Source organism: Homarus americanus, unplaced genomic scaffold (assembly GCF_018991925.1).
Source record: "Homarus americanus isolate GMGI-L3 unplaced genomic scaffold, GMGI_Hamer_2.0 scaffold20930, whole genome shotgun sequence".
Lineage (NCBI taxonomy): Eukaryota > Metazoa > Arthropoda > Malacostraca > Decapoda > Nephropidae > Homarus > Homarus americanus.
In genome coordinates this window covers 1,303,990-1,323,470 of record NW_024748502.1, presented here as the reverse complement: position 1 = coordinate 1,323,470, position 19,481 = coordinate 1,303,990, and the positions used below count along the sequence as shown (strand labels likewise).

At 42.8% G+C, this 19,481-nt stretch overlaps 1 protein-coding gene across 1 annotated transcript in view; it reads left to right on the top strand.

Annotated features, from left to right (window-relative positions):
- The window catches only part of LOC121880328 (hemicentin-2-like), a 115,652-nt gene that overhangs the window by 93,353 nt on the left and 2,818 nt on the right, over window positions 1-19,481 (top strand). Inside the window, exons 3-5 of the mRNA XM_042387484.1 lie at window positions 12,135-12,265; window positions 14,604-14,687; window positions 19,355-19,439. Of these exons, the coding sequence (XP_042243418.1) occupies window positions 12,135-12,265; window positions 14,604-14,687; window positions 19,355-19,439 (300 nt within the window). The remainder of the gene's footprint in view (window positions 1-12,134; window positions 12,266-14,603; window positions 14,688-19,354; window positions 19,440-19,481) is intronic.

Sequence of the window (19,481 nt, the reverse complement as noted above, 5' to 3'; positions counted from 1 at the left end):
ACATATAACACCACCCATCATCACTACATATAACATCATCCATCATCACTACATATAACACCACCCATCATCACTACATATAACATCATCCATCATCACTACATATAACACCATCCATCATCACTACATATAACACCATCCAGCATCACTACATATAACACCACCATTCATCACTACATATAACAACATCCATCATCACTACATATAACATCATCCATCAACACTACATATAACACCGTCCATCATCACTACAGATCGGTAAAGTAGGTTCCGAGATACTCGTGCGGACACACAAACACGCATACTTCTTTGTTTCATATATACAGTATATATATATATATATATATATATATATATATATATATATATATATATATATATATATATATATATATATATATATATATATATATACTGTGTATATATATATACGTAACCGGTCAAGAATTCACTCACTTGGGGTTTTGATTATTAGTGGATGGTAATGCGGTGGAAGCGTGGAAGCGCCCCTTGGATTAAAACCCGAACCAGCACAAACACAATTATTGTACTTTAAAAAAATATTCTCCGTGACCCGTGGAAAGATAGCACCTGTGATTGGGGTGAATGAGACGCACTGTAAAATTTGACATTTCTATTCCCTCCAACACTACAACCACAATCAATAATGGTACACCAACAGTTGCGCACCTCTTAGCCTTGCTTAAAACACTGCACTGGAGAACAAAGGTTATACATGATATCAAAAATAGGTAGAAATACTAAATGCCTTATGTAAAACTACTAAGGTAACAGTGCTACTTACCACATATCTTAGTGACACATAAACATTAGAAAACAATAGTATCAAAATATTAAGAAATTATTAACTCCACCCTGAACAGGCCTTAAGGCCATACGACAAAATAATATCAGTCACTGAGAAATGGTGTCAGAAAATATCAGGGAGTATTAGCTACACAACAAAAATATAATCAGTCACTGAGTAAATGGTATAAAAAATATTAAAAAAATTATTAACTATACACACCAAATAACCCGAAAAAATCACCCATGACCCATCAGGCAGGCGGGTGCTCTGCTGGTTTGATAGTACTTTCTCTAGATTCTCAGGAATTATCAATGTTTTTCTCCACCAATACCTGTATACATGCGTCACCCATAGGTTCCGAATGCACCCGTATTTTTAATACCCACAAGCTTTTCACAACTTTTGATAGGAATTCTTACATCTCACGTGTGAAAATCAACCATGAGATGCGCTGTTTTCACACCTAGACTTGGTAAATTCTAAATACACCTTACCACTATTTCCCGTAACATGCATCACACATAAGTTCAGAGCACACCCATACTGGGGAGATAAAATGTTTCTAGGTTCCCACTAGACTCCTGGTCTCAGAGTGTGACCGTTCATTCACTCAGACTGCCTCAGTTTACACTCAGTACATCCATGAACCGGAAGAGAGAGAGGAACCAGTCAGCCAATGAAAGCTGCCCAGCTGAGGGGGGTTCTATTTTCCCGTTAGTAAGAGGTTTTCACTAAACTGACTGAAGATATGTGGTGTTGTGAACCAAGGTGGGGGACATCTGGTAACCCCAAACGATCGTCAACCGAGGGCAGACGCTGGTCCCACATAGCTAATTATCAGGAACACTCGTTCCCTCGAGCTGTCCCAGCTAAAACTTCGCTAAACAGTGGTCAACACAGACAGCTCACTCCGCTTCACCCCTCAAACGGCTCAAGTCGACCGGGTGGGCTCTACAGAATCCCTGCAATAAACCCTCTGTTAGCTATTGTTAACTTCTCCTCCGCCCTATCTAAACCTTGTCTGAGATCGAATAAAATTACTTGCAACACTGATGAACTGTGCACGTAACGAGACCAGGCCACGTGATCATTTTGCCTGTGCAAACGCGCAGAGGACATCCGTCTGGACGAACGCCTCCGCGACTGAGCGACCAGCCAGAGCATGCCCCCAAGGCGGTAGCCTGCTAGTGACATATTTACCCGCATAACTAATAGCTTCGTTGGGACACACGTGACATATTTATACTGAGAAACTATCTATAATAATTTGAAATTTAACAAATGTCATTTAATTTCATGATTCACGTCCATATTAATTCGCTAGAGTACATTTCATGACGTATTGGCCTAGTTCCAAAAGCTCTCACACAGTGTGGGTAGTCGCCACCCTCGCTCAGTCAACCCGCCACGCAGGCTCTGATGACTCAGGTCATCGCCACATTGGCACCCACTCACCAACGTCAATTCAATTTCAATTTCAATTGTTTATTCCTTGATAGAGGAAGCGGGATCCTAGTGCTGTCACTAGGTACCCCTGTTCAATAACACCAGAAGCATCTGGCAAGTGTAACAAGTATATACAGTATAAATATTATAAAGGGGCTTACTAAAGCCTAAGGAAGGAAGGATATTCCCTTAACACATAATCAATGTTATTTACAAAATATCTGTCCAGTATGGGGAGGATCATCGTGTCTCCGTCAGGGGTTAGTGGAGTGGTGGTTCAGCAGGCATCACGGAAGCGTTGTGTGTGGGGACATCTTAGGAGGTAGTGGATAAGGGTGCGGCTGTCGGGTCTTCTGCATAATGCACAAGAGCGTTGCTCAGGGGATGCGGGGATACTAATCTCCCAAGCAAAGTCATACCCAATGATGATACAGGCAGCAATCACGTCCCCCTTCCGCGACCCTTTCCCATAGACATAGGAGAGGTCAGGAAGTTTACGGAGGATATCGTACCAGGTGGGCGGGGAGTCCAGGGGGATGGCTGCTTCCCGAGCTTCTCTCTGTTTGCGGCGAATTTGGGTCCAAAGCTGTAAAAGTGTTCGAGGAACAACGTAGTCAGGTGTGGCCTTGTTGCAGCCAGTCTTGGCAAGGCCATCTGCTGCCTCATTCCCCAAGATACCGATATGACTGGGTATCCATAGGAATGTCACAGGACGGCCTGCATCCTGAAGTGTGAATGTTAACCCTCGTATTCGGAGGATGAGGTCCTTATTTTCCCCTTATCCAAATTCGATCCTGTCGAGAGCAGACCTGGAATCGCAGCAGACAAGCAAGGGACAGAAACCATCTGCTTCTTCCTCAGCGAGAAGGGCAGCAAGGAGGGCTATTAGTTCAGCCTGAGTGGAGGATGCCCCGTCAGAAACTCTGAGAGACAGTTTGATAGGCTCAGGGGCATCAGGACGGGAGATGTAGACACTGGCCCCGGCCCGACCTGTAGCGGGGTCAACAGAACCATCAGTGTAGAGGACGACCCTACCTGGGGACCAGTGGGCGAACCTGCAGAGGTGGTATTTGCAGAGAATAACAGGGTTCACGTGGGATTTCGGGAGCGGTCCACCGAGGGCAATCACTTCAGGTTGAAAAACCAGCCAGGGAGAAGAAGACGAACCAACAGCAGGGGTGACAACAATATCAGGCAGGAGGTCGTGTTCCTGAAGGGCTCTGATGAGTGACCCTCGCCACTGTCTTCTAGATAGAGGTCGGCCTCGGACAGCCGGAGTCAAGTTGGTTTGGACATAGTTGCCCCTAGGATCCCGTAGAATGGAAACGGCAGTTTTTAGGTAAAACTCCTGGACACGATCCTGTAAGGGGGAAAGACCAAGTTTGGTATATAAAGAAGTAGAGCGTGTCCACTGAGGAGCCCCAAGGATGATACGAGCAGCTTTCCTCTGGATAATTTCGAGACGGTTGACAGCAGTCCGACTAATGTTGACGAGGGCAGGGGCGGCGTAGTCGACACAGGAACGGACAAAGGACTTGTACATGGTGAGAAGTACAGGGATGGTGGCACCAAGGGAACCCCTGCACATGGTAGGGAGGGGAGCGAGACGCCGAAAGTATATGTCTCGAAGATAGCGGACTTCAGGGATCTGACAACGTGCGCGAGTTACATACACACCCAGGTATTTTGTCTCATTAACCCAGTCCAAGGGTGTTCCTGATAAGAGAAGGGGTGGAGGTACAACACGACCGTGCCACATGGCTTTTGTTTTGGCAGTTGAAAGAAGGAAACCAAGTGAATCGCACTCTCTGGAGACCAGATCAAGGGCTTCCTGCATGCTGAGGTAGTCAGGGGCTTGGAGGAGGACATCGTCGGCATATCCTGGTGGACAACTTCTGTCGGCCACAGGGAGTACCAACGTCTCCCAAACATCACACCGAAATTTCTGAATATTATATATATATATATATATATATATGTAATTCATTTAGGTGAGTACAGACTAGTCTGTACTACCCTGAAGATGTGAATTACACGAAAGCGCTTTGGGAACTTGTGTTTTCTTCTTTCCGTGGTTATCAGCATATACCTAGATCACGCGCACCTACAGTGATTTATTTATATATATATATATATATATATATATATATATATATATATATATATATATATATATATATATATATATATATATATAATATATATATATTGGGCTAATGAAATAATATATGTATATTGGGCAAGAAATATATATGGATCCTCGTGTTTCAGCCGGATTTGGTAAAACGTTACTCTGACCACCTACGTGATACGGGTAGTCCCCATTCGAGGTTCACGCGCCATAAGCTCGTTGAACAGGCTTTGTGTGAAATATAACAGAGTCTAGGACTTTTTGTATCCTGGTGGTCCAGCGGTTAGCGTTCCCCGTCACAACCATGGCTCGTGGGCCGGGTCTGAATCCTGGCGGGTTGGAGTGTTGATTGTATGTAGAAGTCCGCATGGTTTATTAGGCTAATGAAATATATATATATATATATATATATATATATATATATATATATATATATATATATATATATATAGGATGGTAATGCAGAAAGCGCCCTCAGAGAAATCCTGAACCAGCAAAAAAAATACAGATGTTAATTGCATCTGAAAAAGAACTACTAATGCAGCAGTACTGCATACACCAGAATAGACACCAGAACGAGGAACTAATCTGAAACAATTCTTCGTACATCCTACATCACTTAGTGGCACATAAAACATTAAAAAATATTACTTGCACTGATGCACATGCCTTAAGGGCATCCGACAAAATTATAGCAATCACTGAGGAATAGAAATCCCAATTAGTCATACTACACAAGATCATATATCACTATAGCCTTTCTGGGATAGACCCCAAAAAATACTATAATTACATAAGAACATAATAACATAAGAATGGAGGAAACTGCAGCGGGCCTATTGGCCCATACTGGGCAGTCCCGTTTACACCCAACCCCTATTGCTCATGAGCATCCAACCTATGTTTGAAGCAATTCAGCGTATTCGAGTTAATGATGATATTTGGTAACTTGTTCCATTCATCCACTACCTGTTTCCAAACCAGTGTTTACCTATTTAACGCCTAAATCTAAATTTGTCTAATTTAAAACCATTGTTACGAGTTTCGCTCCTGGTTGATAATTTGAGTACCTTTGTAATGTCCCATTTGTTTACCCCTGCCTTCCACTTATAGACCTCTATCAGGTCGCCCCTCGCTCTATGTCTCTCAAGGAGTGCAAATTAAGATGCTTTAACCTGTCTCTGTACTACAATCCTAATGCCCGATTAGTCTTGTCATTCTCTCTGAATTCTTTCCAAGGATTCATATCCATTCTGTAATACGGTGACCAGAACTGAACTGCGTAATCCAGGTGTGGTCTCACAAGAGCAAGATACAGTTTTAGGATGACTCCTCAGTCTTGTAACTAACACTTTTGTATGAACCCAAGTACTTATTAGCCTTGTTACGAGCAAAAACACTTTGTTTACTTGGCTTAAGGTCCTACTTATCATACTCCTAAATCTCTCTCGCAGTCGGATTTCTATGGCATCGTTGTTCATCTAACTGTCCAACTACGAGAACCCTAATGAACTACTAACCTGCCAAGTGGCAGGCATTTACAAGAAAACCGAGAAAATCACACATGACCCGTCAGGGAGGCGGGTGCTGCGCTGTTCTTTTCATTACTCTCTAGGTTTCAGGAGTCATGAGTGTATTTCTCCACCAACACCCTAACATGGTTCACACATAAGTTCAGAATGCACCCGTAATTCTAAGGTACTAACAGCTCACAAACTTTTGAGAGGAACTTACATCCCAGTGTTCAATCAACCATGAGGAACGTTGATCTCACACCTGGACTTGGCTATTCTAATCACACTTTACCACCATCACCCGTAACATGCTTCATACATATGTTCAGAGCACACCCATAATTTAAGGTGTTACAGCCGTTCATCAACCTTGAAAACGAACCCCTACGTCCTACGTGTGCAATCAACCATGAGGAGCATTGATTACAAACCTGGACTTGGTTAATTCGATCACATACACCCAATACTGGGGAGATAAATGTCTCTATGTACCCACTAGACTCCTGGTCTCAGTGTGTGACCTTTCATTCACTCAGGCTGCACTCAGTTTATTCTCAGTACTCCATGGACAGGAAGAGAGTGACCGTCAGCAGGTGAACCCTGCCCAGCTGTGGGAGGGGTTCTATTTTCCCGTTAGTAAGATTTTTCACTAACTGACTGAAGAGATGTGGTGTTGTATGAACCAAGGTGAGGAGATTTGGTGACCCAGAACGACCACCCACCAAGTGCAGACGCTGATCCCACATAGTTATTGTCAGGGAGACCCATTCACCTCGTGTGTGGCCAGCTAAACGAAAGCTAAACACCCATTGACCGACCGACCGACCAACAGACCGACAGACTGCGTGGGTTCTCAAAAACCCTGCAAGAGAACCCTCTGTTAGCTATTGTTAACTTCTTCTCCGCTCTATCTAAACACTGTCTGAGATCGAACAAACTTATTTGCGCAACTGATGACGTGGGCGAGAAGGGACGAGGCCACGTGGTCGTTTTCCTTGGCAGAGACATCTGCTTGGCCCTAGCGCCGGCGGGCTACTGCCTCCAGCCCGCCTGGCGTCTCCCCAAGGCGTTCGCCTGGCCTAGTGACGTCATCTTTCACGTAACTAACAGTTTCTTTGGGACACTCGTAACATATTTTGACTGAGAATTGATCTACAATAACTTTAAATTTAATAATTGCCCCTTAACTTAATGAATCGTGTCCACATTAATTCGATAAAGCACATTTAGTTTCATATAGGCCTAGTTCAAAATGCTTCCACCTTGCTTGAGGGCGTTGCTTGAGCTTATTTGACTCGCCATGAGGAGTGGGTGTTTCAGCTTGGCCTACTTATTCTGTTCCTGCTTCGACAGGTCGGTTATTTTCGTTCTAACGTCTGTAAATATCACACCGAAATTTCTGAGTATTACTTATATATATATATATATATATATATATATATATATATATATATATATATATATATATATATATATATATATACTTTCTCTCCCCAATATCTTATGTATTTTATTGTGGTCTCTACATAACATATATATACTGTATATTAGGGTGTGTCATAGGAGGGAACATCAGCTAAAACTAATGGCCCATCACTTTTTGGGTAGATTTTAGTGTATATAAACAGAAAATAATTTCAGTTTCAATATTTTGCAACCTTTTGCTAGGTAAATTTTAGCGTGAAATTTATCGAAAATCTAACGTACAGCTGCAATAGTGCATTACAATTAAATAGTGAACATTGCTTTCTGACTTCATTCTTTAACAACCCAACTAACAATATTTTTTCTGTTTCAGATTCTGATGCATTTATAAGTTGATAATATTTGCGATGGCTGCTTGTGTCAGGACGAGGAACCAAAAATCCAGCCACCTCAGTCACTATCTTGGGTCTGGGAGAGAGCTCCTGAAGTCGGAGTTGCCTACATTGAGAGATGCTTTGAGATACGGTGTTTTAATCAGGCAAATCAGTGAAAAGAACCAAAGAACTTACAAACAAAGACATTGCCAGTGATATGACCAAAGCTGTCTTGGCACAGTACACTCTGGCTAACGCTCAGTTCAAGCCTCCAGTCATAACAAGTCAGAAGAAGATTAGTGAGACTGCTAGCCAGTTGGGAAAGGCCAGAGATGTCTCTCTTGGGAGGAAAAACTTGCAGTTAGGATAGCTTTGCCCAAGCAACTGGACCAGTTATTTGACATAATTACTTACAAGTGCCAATTGTTCTACCTGTCCTGAGTTTGGATGCGATCATTGACTGTAAATCGAAGACCCACATCTCCCTGTATTTGCAAAGCGTGAACTGAAGATTCCTGTGATCGAACTGGCATTTGTCAACACAGAAGAGAAAACTGGCAATGTAGGGGCTCTCATGATTTCTTTAAGATATTCCGGGTCAGGGCAGGAGAACACAAGACAGAGGAGAAAGGTGCCGAGAAAAAAGCTTGAAGGCCCAGAATTTGAGGTAAAGGCCGATGATTGGAGTCAAGCTGATTCAGAGTTTAATGACTTCCCCATGGCTGATTCGAGTGCTGACCAGGAGAATGGTGACTTTGTCCCTAACCCAGAAAATAATGATCCCAAACCTTCCAGGCATAAGATTCGAAATAGGAAAGATATCCCGAGCATAGCTCTGGCCAGCATGCGACACCACACTGGTCTCAGAGAAACTGCAGAGATAGCAACAGCTGCCTGGATTGACGGTGGTTTGATAGCACCTGATGATGTTCACCTGGTGATAGATCATAACAAAGTAAGGAGAGCTCAGGAGAAACTTGTCAGTAACCTAGAAGAGGAGTTTGATAAGGGGATAAGAGAAATGGAATCAATTGTTTGTTCTTTGATGGGAGAAGGGATGACACTAAAGTGTTCATGAAAGTTGGAGATTCTGAGAAGTTGTTCCCTGCCATGGTGAAGGAGGAACACTACTCCTGCTGCAGTGAACCAGGAGGAAAATGTTATGGCATTCCTCAGAAGAAAGATGACATCAAGAGCCAGCTGAGATAGTGGCAGGAATGGCATTTGTGAACTGGCTCCAGAGAGAGGAACGTAGACCAGACCCTGGGCCATTGGAGGGGGACAGCACTAACACAGACACAGGGTGTGAGGGGGGGTCATGCACAGTGGATGGAAGCAGAGAAGATTGGGAGAAGCTGGTCTGGATTGTTGGCAGCCTCACACCAACGAGTTGCCACTCCGAGCATCTGATCCCAGGAGCTGGATAGCCAAGACTCAAACAACAGATGGTCTGGTCCTCTTAACTGGCAAGATGCTGGACTCTGCCCACTGAGTTAGAAATATATCGGAAACTTTAGAAAAAAAAAATCACAGTTAGCCCCTCCCACTCGCTGAGCTTGCACATACTGTCATTGACGCATCTGGAGTACTGACCAGTACTATGGTTACATGATTTGCGGTGCCATCAAACTGGGGTCATGCCTGATAGACTTGCTTACCTGATAGGTCCAGTCTCACATTCTAGGTGGCTCACAACGGCTCTCAGGTTCTGTAGGTGAATTTGGCCGCCCATCATAAACTGAAAGGGAACCAGCTTCACAACCTGAGACTTATTGTCCAATTCATCGTGAGTGTCTATACTTCTGCCAAATTGGTTCAACACCAAGGTCAAGTCATCGCTTCTCCGAAGGTCCGAGGCATGTTCTCTTCCAGCTTGAGCTCCTGAGGAGTCAGCCAAGGAAGGTTGTTCAGATTGTGGAGCAGACTGTGAGGAGATCTTCCTGGTATGCTCATCCCGAGGCAGTTCTGCAGACAATGCTCTGCAGTAAGGATGAGGAGAGAAGAGTGGCAGTCAAAAAGATCTTGGATATGAGACTTATGAGAGATCTGGGCATGACGAATCAGTTGGTGACGATTCCTTCAGGGTCAGGAAGACTCCTGAAGTCAATCTAGGTGCCAAGACCCTCACTGATCTCATAGATCTGGATAGCATCCAGGCTGGCAGTGAGCCCCCTCTTACCTGCAGCCTCACCAATGTTCAAGTCAGAGCTTTCCTGGACAACCCCATGCATGTCCCTGCCTGGCCCCCGCACACCCAGAGTATAGAGCGTTGTGTACAGCAAGTGAGCGAGGCCAGCAGTCACGTGTACAGCCAGGAGAGGAGGGAAGGCTACATCCGAGCTCAGGTGGTCAGCAGGGAGGTGATGAGTAGAAACAGAAGCAAGAAAGACATATTCTCTATGGTGTGCAGCAACACCGGGTCGTAGTAGTAAAACCGGTTTTTGTATTTGATGATTTTGTTTTCTAAAGGAATATTAAATTTAATAAATGTGTCAAGATCATTCGTTTCACTATTCTGGATCATTTTCATCCTAATAAATTAACCTGATACATTTACTTTACTTTAAATAAGCTATTTAGTGGTGTTGGTAAAAGGGTGGGAATACTGAATTTTCATAAGATTTCAAGTTAAAATTTACCTAGCAAAAATGAAAACTTTTCAAATCTGAAGATATCACATGATTCTGCACATAGAACTACATCATTAATACCATGGGCCGATTTTTCAAACTAAAAAAAAAAAATTTCGCCTCCGTATGACACCCCTATCGTTTCTCACTATTGATCTTTTTAAAAATATTATTCATATATTGTCCTTTATTATTATTTTTGTTATTATTGTTATTATTATTATTATTATTATTAGTTATTATTATTATTATTATTATTATTATTATTATTATTATTATTATTATATTTTAATTTTTATTTTTATTTTTATTATTCTAATTATTATTATTATTATTATTATTATTATTATTATTATTATTATTATTATTATTATTATTATATTTTTCATACTTCAGGCTCTGATGAGTCATTGACCTGTACCTGGTGGGCTAATCCAAATATAAAAAAAAAAAAAAAAAACTATCAACACCTCAAGCTCCCTTCTCTCACTCACAACACCCCCAGGATCATTCTTTGTCCTATAGAATCTGACTCAGGAGGAAGGAGGAGGTTAGAATAGGGAAGGGAGGTGGGAGTTGGGACAGGAAGGAGGGAGTTAAAAAGTAGAAGTTAAAGTGGGCATGGGGTGTGTGAGTGGAGGAGGGAAGGATGTGAGGACGGCGTGAGGGAGGAGGAAAATGGTGGGGAGAAGGAGGAAGTGGTGGGAGGAGGTGGGAAGGGGTGGGTAGGAGGAGGGCAGTAATGGGGGAGGAGGAGAATTGGTCAGGGAGAAGGGAAAGGGAGAAAGTAATGGAGTAATGGGTAGGAGGAGGAAGAAGTGGTGTTGCAGGGAGGAGGACAAATGTGGTGGTGAAGGAGGGAGGGAGGGAGGAGGAGGAGGAAGCTGGTGGGAAGGAGGAGGGAGGAGGAGAGGAGGAGGAGGAGGAAGCGTTGGGAAGGAAGGAGGAGGAAGGGGAATGGGGAAAAGGAGAAGGAGGAGGAGGAAGAGGGAAGTTATGGAGGAGGGGAAGGGAAGTTATGGGGAGGGGGAGGGAAGTAATGTGGAGGAGGAGGCAAGTAATGGTGGGAAGCGGAGGCAAGTAATGGGGGAGGTGGAGGGAAGTGGTAGAGAAGAGGAGGAGAAGGAGGAGAGAAGTAGTGGGAAGGGGAAGGAGGAAGAGGAGGGATGTAATGGGGAGAGGAGGAGGCGAAGTAATGGGGGGGGAGAGGAGGGGAATGGTGGGGGGAGGAGGAGAGAAGTTGAGTGGTGGTCATAAAGGCGTTGTTTACTGCCCTCCTTGCCATTAACTCTCACCCAGCTCACCTACCACTATACAACGCCACTAACCTACTAGTAGTGAGTGTTTCTCTACCTTCTGCCATCCTCTTGCTCAATACGGACGAGGTTGGTTGAGAGGGAGGAGAGTGATCGTTAGTTGATTGATTGATTGACAGGAAAGGAGTTGCTAGTTTATTGTTTGATTAGCGGGAAAGGAGTCGGTAGTTGATTGGTTGATTGACAGGAAAGGAGTTGTTAGTTGATTGGATGATTGGGAGGAAAAGGATCGCTAGTTGATTGGTTGATTGGCAGGAAAGGAATCGTTAGTTTATTGTTTGATTGGCGGGAAAGGAGTCGGTAGTTGATTGGTTGATTGGGAGGAGAGGGATCGTTTTTGATTGGTGATTTATGGGAAAATGTCTTCGCTAATCACTGTGACGAAAATATCTCTCTCTCTCTCTCTCTCTCTCTCTCTCTCTCTCTCTCTCTCTCTCTCTCTCTCTCACTCTCTCTCTCTAACATACCTCTCTCTCTCCACTCACAGCGGCGCCCCAGGCAGAGATCATTGGATCACCTGACATGCACGTAGACAAAGGCTCCACAATCAACCTCACCTGCATAGTAGAACACAGCCCAGAACCCCCAGCCTTCATCTTCTGGTATCACAACGGCAAGGTAACTTATCATTTGATACCACAAAGACAAGGTAACTCATCTTCTGGTACCTCAAAGACAAGGTAACTCATCTGGTATCTCAAAGATAACGTAACTCGTCTTCTGGTACTTCAAGGACAAGGTAACGAATCCACTGGTATTTCAAAGACACGGTAACTAATGTAACTCATTTTCTGGTAACTCAAAGACAAGGTAGCTTATTCGCTGGTACCTCATAGACAAGTTAACTCATCTTGTTGTACCTCAAAGACAAGGTAACTCATCTGCTACCTCAAAGTCAAGGTAACTCATCTTCTGATATGTCAAAGACAAAGTAACTCATTCAATGGTATCCCAAAGAGAAGGTAACTCATCCTTTGGTACCTCAAAGACAAGGTGACTCTTTCACTGTGTGATGGGAACTTGGTAGTTAGCTCGTTCAAAGAACGAATTATATTCATGTTTATTCTTTTTCATCTTACATGTATTATGTTATGTTTGTGATATGTGTTGTTGTATTGTAAATTATGTATTATATGTGTCAATGTTTACATCCTTGTAGTGAGTAATAAGCAACCTGGCAACTCTTAGAGGTTAGTTGGTAGGTCTACCAGTAGCTGTGACTCACCCACTCCCCTGGCTTCTTGACGTACTGTTGTTCTGACCGGTTCTGCCTGGCACTGTGTACGCGCATCCGGTGTCGCTGAGGGATTTGTGTTGCTAAATTTACTTTGTGTATATGGATTAGGATTATAATTATAATGTATATTGTGATAGGCAACACTTGTTCCATGCTCTAATTGGAGGATTAGAGATTCTTGTCTTTTTGTCCCTGGTGTTGTTCCCCGGTTGTAGTTGATGTACTTTCATTTTCACCTTTCTGTGTATATAGTGTAAATATGTTTAATACTTAACGTATATTAACAGTTTCTAGTGTATTATGAATATTCCCGTTCCCCATTTTTCTTTCCTTGTGTTTTCATGTTGTGGAAGATTATAATAACCCCAATACAAGTATGTCCCATAACAACTGGTACCTCAAAAACAAGGTAACTCATCTTCTGGTACCTCAGAGACAAATTAACTTATCTTCTGGTCCCTCAAATACTCATACAAGGTAACTTATTAATTTACATGAAAGACAAGGTAACTCATCATTTAGGTACCTCAAATATAAGATAACTCATTCACTGGTACCGCAAATACAAGGTAACTTATCCTCTGGTCCCCCAAATACTCACACAAGGTAACTTATTGCTAATACCTCAAAGACAAGGTAACTCATCATTCTGGTACCTCAAATACGAGGTAACTCATCCACTGGAACCTCAAATACAAGGTAACTCATCCTCTGGGACCTAACAGACAAGGGTAACTCATCCTCTTGTAATGCAAAGGAAAGGTTACTTATCAGTACTACAACAATAGTATAGGACCTAAATGTTAAATTAGATTATGTCTACATAACCCTTACTATACCTCCTGTTTATGGTAATAATAATAATAATAGTAATAATAATAATAATATTAATAGTAATAATAATAATAATAATAATAATAATAATAATAATAATAATAATAATAATAATATTAGTGATGTATTGTTTGGATATGGAAGTCCACGTGCTATATGGCCTGATGAGATATAGTATATATAGTATATACCTCATGTTTCCCAGCTGGATTCGGTAAAATGCTACTCCGACCACATAGTTGGCACGGGCAATCCCCAGTGGAGGTTCATGGTGCTTAACAAACACGTTGAACAGGCCTTGTGTGGAATATAACAAAGCCTAAATGTGAATTTGTTGTCCTTGTGGCGCGGTGGTAGCGATCCCTGTTCACACGTAAAGGTCCAGGGTTCGATTCCCGACTAGTGAGGTATTGTTTGTATGTGGGAGTCCACGTGCTATATATGCTGATAACCACAAGGAAAGAAGAAAACACGAAGTTCCCAAGCACTTTCGTGTAATTCACATCTTCAGGGGTGAATACAGACTGTACTCACCCTTGAAGATGTGAATTACACGAAAGTGCTTGGGAACTTCGTGTTTTCTTCTTTCCATGTGGTTATCAGCATATACCTAGATCAGGCGAAACTACAGTGATTTACTTGCATTTATATATATATATATATATATATATATATATATATATATATATATATATATATATATATATATATATATATATATATATATATATATATATATATATATATATATATATATATATATATATATAACAGGAAAATAAATGAATAGATGGATACATAAAATATGATAGATGAACAGATAAATAGATGGATATAGAGTGAATAATTTTTGCTGTCAAATTACAAGGTATCTTTGTTCTTCAGGTGGTGCATTACGACTCTCCAAGAGGCGGTATTACTGTGGTGACTGAAAGAGGCAATACAACCAGGGGATACTTACTGATACAGGTAAGTGGTGACGAGACACCTACTGTTGTTACCCTTCTTTTGGTTAGTTTGTAAACATCTCATTCTTCAAAACCAGATGCACGATTTTAATGAAACTTGGTGGTTGGTCAAGAGATAAAGCTACAAGTCAAGATCAAAGTAATTATTTTCATGTATATTAGTTTAAGGAAGAGTCAGATCCTGTAGGTAAGCATTAGCGAGCTCTTCTCTTTTTGTAATTAATATATTATATCTGTGGGATGTGATTTTGATAGCAATCCACTATCTGTTTATTAAATAATAGAGTAATATAGCAATTGCGAAGTAGTGTTGTAGTAATATATTGTTGAAATGTATGTATTCGGGTTAACTGAATTATAGATTATCTTGATAAAGTTATAGTGTGATAATATTGTTGTGAAACAGTGGTTGTGTTGTGGAAAAGTTTGATGGAACTTAATTACAGAGTTAACAGATCAAGGTTGTAGTGTAACAATAATGTAAGGAATATTATGTAATGTGAGAAAGTTGGTTTAGAATTATTAAAAAGAGGAAGATGAGCCACAAGTAGTAGTAGTAGTAATAATAGCAGTACTAATAAAAGTTTTAGTAGTGGTAGTAGTAGTAGTAGTAAAAAAAAGTAGTAATAGTAATAATAATTCGGTAGTTATAGTAGTAGGCGTAATAGTTGATTTAGTAATAGAAAGTATTAGAAGGAGTAGTAATTGTACCTATGTATCAGGATATTTAATTTTAAGTTAATAAAATGGCAGCGAAGGCGTGGCTTTTGGGGGAGGATGGAGGCGACGTTTAAAAGAAGAAAAAAAAATAGTAGCAGTAGTAGTAGTAGAAAGTTATTTAACCCCAGCAGAAAGGTTACTCCTTGCACTACCACCGAGACGGGGAGGAATAGGATAGACTAATCCAGAGGAGCTTGCTGCTACCGAACCTCAGAACTCTGTCAAGCTCACGACAGCCCTCACTGAGCACATATTAGTTCAGAATGCAACTAGTTAGGTGGATACCAACGAATTAAACAAGACTAGACGGTCCATTACGACGGAACGGCAGCACTTGGTCTCATCCCACCAGAGGTTGTGAACATCAGAGGAGTCAAGCTGCCCTGATCAGCATTCAGAATTCTCTCCCCATATGCCCTGATCTTGTCATTCTTGTTCCTCCTGTGTGCAGCATCGAGAGCTACGTTATGGTGACATGCGGCTATGGGATCGAAAATCCTTATGTCAAAGAAGGCTCGCTGTCCCCGCATCCAGAATCCTCGACCACTGACGTCCACATGGGCTTCGTTGGATGTGTTTGAAGTTCTGCGATGGAAATTCTCACCTTCCAATGGAAGGAGAGGCGGTCCCACCATGACGTCGTGGCTGATCTCCTTCAACAAATATGCTGTGAGATCCCTTACTTCGAAATGCCTCATGCATAGGAAGCCCCTTTCTTGTACACCATGGCGTGGTCGATGTATGAAGATGAGCCACACACGCATGGTGAAGGCAAACCTTCGACTGTGAATTCTTGTTTATTAAGGATGAAGCATTTTGCTCTTATCGGTAACGTTGGTAACCAGTTCGAGGCGCCCACCTCCAAATTTTCTGGCAACATCCTCTGTGTTTTGCTTTCTGTCTCCAATGAATTTTAGTCTCTTCTGCAGTGTTCTTGCTTTGCGTAGGAGATCATCAAGGGCCCTAATCTGCCACATTGTTAATCTTCTATTCATTGCTGCCACACTTTCTTTACTCTTAGACCTTGCGTATGTCCTCTGACAGAATAGATGGGGTATAATAGCCAGTATTTGAAGAGCTAGTGGGGCTAGGGGGGAGAGTCGTGAGTGTAATTGATTATGACGCAAGTCATCTCCCGGATCATTTCTTTGGTGGCCGCACACTTGGGTGGTTGAAAGAGGTTAGCTGGCGACCACCTGACCACTTCTGAGTAGACATTTTTTACCCATTTCTCCGCATTGTCCCCCGACAAGCCTTTCCAATTTGTTGACTGTATGTTATGCACCTCATGAACAGTATTTTCCGACTGAGTGGGTTCACTACTATCGTCTGGCGTGTCGTCATCAGGTGATGAATCTCTGCCGTAGGGATTTTGACAGCTGGTCCCTTTCCTGCAACCCACACAATGTTTGTTATTTCTCACACAAATACAGGTTGTGTATTTCTGAGTCCGGCCTGAGCACTGACAAGCACATTTCCCAGCCATGATATCGCCATTGGAAGGAGAAAGCAGTGGGAGAGGTAGATGGTTGTGGTTTGGGAGTGGAGGAGGGAGGGTCAGTTTTGGTGTACAGGCCGACAGGGTCGGGCAGGCCGGGCGAGGCCGGGCGGGGCCGGGCGGGGCAGAGCTGGGCGGGGCAGACGAAGGCTCGGCACGGGGCGACCATTACCTGCTAGGTTTACGCGCCACGGCCTACGTGGCACTAACCAACATCAGCTCCACCTGCCATACAATCCCTGGCTCTCCAATGACTATCATCAATATCCACACAAGTGGAGGACACTGTGATCATTTCACGCACTACACATACACAAGTAATAAATCCGATAGTTCTGGCTGGTTGTCCCTGTTAGGAGCCCGGTTTTCTTACGAAAAAACCCGGAGCTTTCCTCCGTCCACAACAAAACTACTGCTACTACTACTACTACTACTATTTTTTTTTGCCTCCATCCTCCCCTAATAGCCACATCCTCGCCACCATTGTATTATCTTAAAATTAAATATCCTAATACATAAGTAGCTATCCTAGCTGTGTTGAGTTAGTTGAGCCTAAGATCTATGCGGCATTTATTGACTGTTGCCTCATAGTCAATATCTGCAACTGTTGTCGGCTTGGGGCCGATGCTCTCGTTCCCCTGAGGCAGAGCAAAGCCAACCTAAGGCGAGAGAAGGACAGTCGACATCTCATCCAGGCTTTAACATAACTTCTGGGCTGCTGCTTCTGTTCGGATATCACCTCCGTGAGTCTGGCGTAGAAGCATCTTGCACTTGGTCCCATCCCACCAGAGGTTGTGAACACTAGAGGAGTGAAGCTGCCTTGATCAACGTTCTGAATTCTCTCCCCATATGCCCTTATCTTGTCGTTCCCGTTCTTCCTCTGTGCAGCATCGAGAGCTAAGTTACGGTGACATGCGGCCATGAAATAAAAAATCCTGATGCCGAAGAAGGCTCGCTGTCCCCGCGTCCAGAATCCTCGAGCACTGACGGCGAAGGTGTGGCTATTGGGGGAGGCTGGAGGCCATGTAGTAGTAGTAGTGGCAAATATGTTCAAGGAAATCTGCCGTGATGTCAGGGTAGAACCGACCCTCCTTCCATTGGACGATGAGATTTTCCAACCTAGGACTTCAAACACATTCAACGAAGCCCATGTTGACGTCAGTGCTCGAGGATTTTGGACGCAGGGACAGCAAGCCTTCTTCGGCATCAGGATTTTTTATCCCATGGCCGCATGTCACCGTAACTTAGCACTCGATGCTGCACACAGGAGGAACGGGAACGACAAGATAAGGGCATGCGGGAGAGAATTCAGAACGTTGATCATGGCAGCTTCATTCCTCTAGTGTTCACAAGCTCTGGTGGGATGGGACCAAGTGCAAGATGCTTCTACGCCAGACTCGCGGAGGTGATATCCGAACAGAAGCAGCAGCCCAGAAGTTATGTTACAGCCTGGATGAGATGTCGACTGCCCTTCTCTCTCTTTCGGTTGACTTTGCTCTGCCTCAGGGAAACGAGAGCATCGGCCCCAAAACCGACAACAGTTGCAGATATTGACTATGAGGCTACAGTCACTGAATGCCGCATAGATCTGCGGCTCAACTAACTCAACAGAGCTAGGATAGCTACTTATGTATTAGGAAATTTAATATCAAGTAATAAAATGGTGGCGAAGGTATGGCTATTGGGGGAGGCTGGAGGCCATTTAAATGAAAAAAGAAAGAAAAAAAAGTAGTAGTAGTAGTAGTAGTAGCAGTACATTGGTTTTGTGGTACCAAATTGGACGCCTAGTCAAAATTACAATGCTCTCTCCCCACAGAACAACTAAGTAACAATGTTCCCTCCCCAGAGAACTACTAATTAACAATGTTCCCTCCCCACAGAACAACTAAGTAATAATGTTTCCTCCCCACAGAACAACTAAGTAACAATGTTCCCTCCCCACAGAACAACTAAGTAACAATGTTCCCTCCCTACAGAACAATTAAGTAACAATGTTACCCCCACAGAACAACTAAGTAACAATGTTCCCTCCTTACAGAACAATTATGTAACATTTTCCATCCCCACAGAATAACTAAGTAACAATTTTCCCTCCCCACAGAACAACTAAGTAACAATGTTCCCTCCCTACAGAACAATTAAGTAACAATGTTCCCTCCCCACAGAACAACTAAGTAACAATGTTCCCTCCTTACAGAACAATTAAGTAACATTTTCCCTCTTTACAGAACAATTAAGTAACATTTTCCATCCCCACAGAATAACTAAGTAACAATTTTCTCTCCCCACAGAACAACTAAGTAACAATGTTCCCTCCCTACAGAACAATTAAGTAACAATGTTCCCTCCCCACAGAACAACTAAGTAACAATGTTCCCTCCTTACAGAACAATTAAGTAACATTTTCCATCCCCACAGAACAACTAAGTAACAATTTTCCCTCCCCACAGGATGCTAAGGCTTCCGACACCGGGAACTATTCTTGTGCTCCCTCCAACACAGCCGTCACCACTCTCAGGGTCCACGTACTTAATGGTGAGTGAGGGAGAGGGAGAGTAGGGAAGAGAATGGGAGGGG